The sequence below is a fragment of the Marmota marmota genome, unplaced genomic scaffold, assembly GCF_001458135.2.
Source record: "Marmota marmota marmota unplaced genomic scaffold, marMar, whole genome shotgun sequence".
Lineage (NCBI taxonomy): Eukaryota > Metazoa > Chordata > Mammalia > Rodentia > Sciuridae > Marmota > Marmota marmota.
The window spans coordinates 1,792,206-1,794,306 of NW_026000241.1; the positions used below are offsets into that span (position 1 = coordinate 1,792,206).

Genomic DNA, 2,101 nt, shown 5'->3' on the forward strand with positions numbered 1-2,101 from the left:
CCTGGGTGACCCTCTAGTTCTGTACTTGCTCCCCAGTGGGTGGCTCCTCAAGGGATCCCAACACCTGGAGGGGGACTAGGCCTGGGCTTTCCTGGGCATACCTCTGTCCCCGCGCTCCAGCAGCTGCGGGAAGATCCCAGCGTCCCGCCCTCGGGGTGAACAATTCCGCTTTAAGGTTAAAAGGGCAGGAGGGAAGAGGTCCCCAACAGACCCCGTGGGGGACCACTCAGCTAGGTGACCTCCCCTATTGTCAATCAGGCAAAGAGGGCGCCTCCGGGAAGGAGGGTGTGGCCACGCTACGCAAGGCGCCTTGGTGTCGCCGTGCGCTTCCGCCGCAGTCCACCGCGGGTGCCTCGCCGCCGCGGAGCGCTCGGGTGGCGGTGCGGAGGCGTGGGCGGCCCCGGCGGGCGGCGAGGGGAGGATGCCGCGACCGCCAGGCCGGGAGATGGTAAGTGTGGGGCCGGGCCCTGGGGCGGGGGACTGCCCGGCCGGGTCCGCGCTGGCGGCCGAGTCCGCCCTCTGTCCCTACGGCCGCAGGGTGGGGCGGGGCGGGCAGCGGCGACCCTGTGTCCCTCCCGCCCCGCCCCTGCGCGCCCCTCCCTGGGCGGCTCCGCGACTGTGTGGCGCCCGCCAGGATCGCGGGGACCCTGACTCGCGTGTGCGGCGCGCGCGGGAGGAGCAGGGGCGGGGTCCGAGCCTCCTCTCTCCCCCGAGTGTCAGCTTCCCAAAGAGTGTTCCGAAGATGTGGGCAGCGCTGGCTCGGATTTAGTCTGCTGCCCTAACCTGGCTCTGTCTAGGGCTGACATTAAGTCCTTAAATTTCCAGATCCTTCCCCGCATTTCCAGATGTCGCCTTCCGATCCCCAACGCAATGCATCGTCTATCGCCGTTGATCCTCCGTGGTGCGTTTCAAACCCACGCAGCATTTTAATAACGTTTTTCCCCCCCACAGAGCTGTGGATTGCGCTTCTTCAAAAACTCATGTCTAGTTTGTGGACATGTCACATGAAAGGAGAGCAGAGAATAACCATTTGGAACCACTTGTACAGAATCCATGTGTCTCTGGTAGTATGTTTCCTGGACACAGCCATCCTAGGGGGATTCCTTTGGATTGAGGTGGCTCTTGGCAAAATCCTGGTGATGTGTCCTTTCAAGCATTCCCTGGCCTTGCAACCATGGACATATTTATTCTCTTATTTGAGTACCGGGTTTTTGTTTTTGGTATTGGGGATTGAACACAGGGGCATTCGACCACTGAGCCACATCCCCAGCCCAATTTTTGGACTTTATTTTGAGACAGCGTCTCACTGAGTTGCTTAGCTTCTTGCTAAATTGCTGAGGCTGGGGCTGAGGTTGTGGCTCAATGGTAGAGCGCTCACCTAGGCGTGCGAGGCTGTGGATTCAATCTTCAGCACCACATAAAAAAATAAATAAATAAATTGCCAAAGCTGTCTTTGAACTTGCAATCCTCCTGCCTCAGCCTCCCAAGCCCAGGCGTGCGCCAATCATTTTTAAATAGATGTAAAATGTATTCAGTAACTAAAGTTTAAGAAATAGTCTTCAATATTCCAAAGAGACTAGAAAGGGAATATGAAAAATAAAATATTCCCTGGGCCCAGGATGTAACTCAGGCAGAGCACCTGCCTAATGTGCAAGGCCAGGGTTTAATGCCCAGAACTGGGGTGGGGGGTGGGGGGGGTGGAATACAATAAAGTAAAATATTCCAATATAACTTTGTATTTATTTAAAAAATTCTTGTTTCCATTTGTTTTGCCTCTTAGCATGTAAGTCCCTGAGATCTGTTATTTTATTTTATTCATATATTTATTGGGTCCTGGGGAACCTAGGGCCTCCCACATGCCAAGCAGGTATTCAGCTACACCCCCAGCCCCAACACCTAGCTGTGTTCAAGTATGATTGATAGTTTAGTAAACCATTTCTTGCTGTGGAAATCATTAACTTACATCTTCATTTTCTGAAAGTAATACTTGTGGGTTACAAAAGTGTCTTACATTTTTCTTGCTTTCTTTACATGTGAACACTAGATTTGAGTAATTTTACCAGATTCTTAAGCATTGTGTTTTTGTCATTTAAAGTTGTCA

At 53.2% G+C, this 2,101-nt stretch overlaps 1 protein-coding gene across 2 annotated transcripts in view; it reads left to right on the forward strand.

Annotated features, from left to right (window-relative positions):
• Positions 1-297: 297 nt before the first annotated feature.
• Positions 298-2,101, forward strand: part of LOC107145224 (zinc finger protein 791-like) — a 14,627-nt gene continuing 12,823 nt past the window's right edge. Inside the window, exons 1-2 of one of the 2 annotated variants that reach the window (XM_048794807.1) lie at positions 355-448; positions 826-901. Coding sequence is in view for 1 of the 2 variants with exons in the window: in XM_015489079.2 (XP_015344565.2) it covers positions 422-448 (27 nt within the window). In the remaining variant the exon portion in view is untranslated. Of the gene's footprint in view, positions 449-825; positions 902-2,101 lie in introns of both variants that reach the window. The other variant, XM_015489079.2, reaches the window with a different exon arrangement.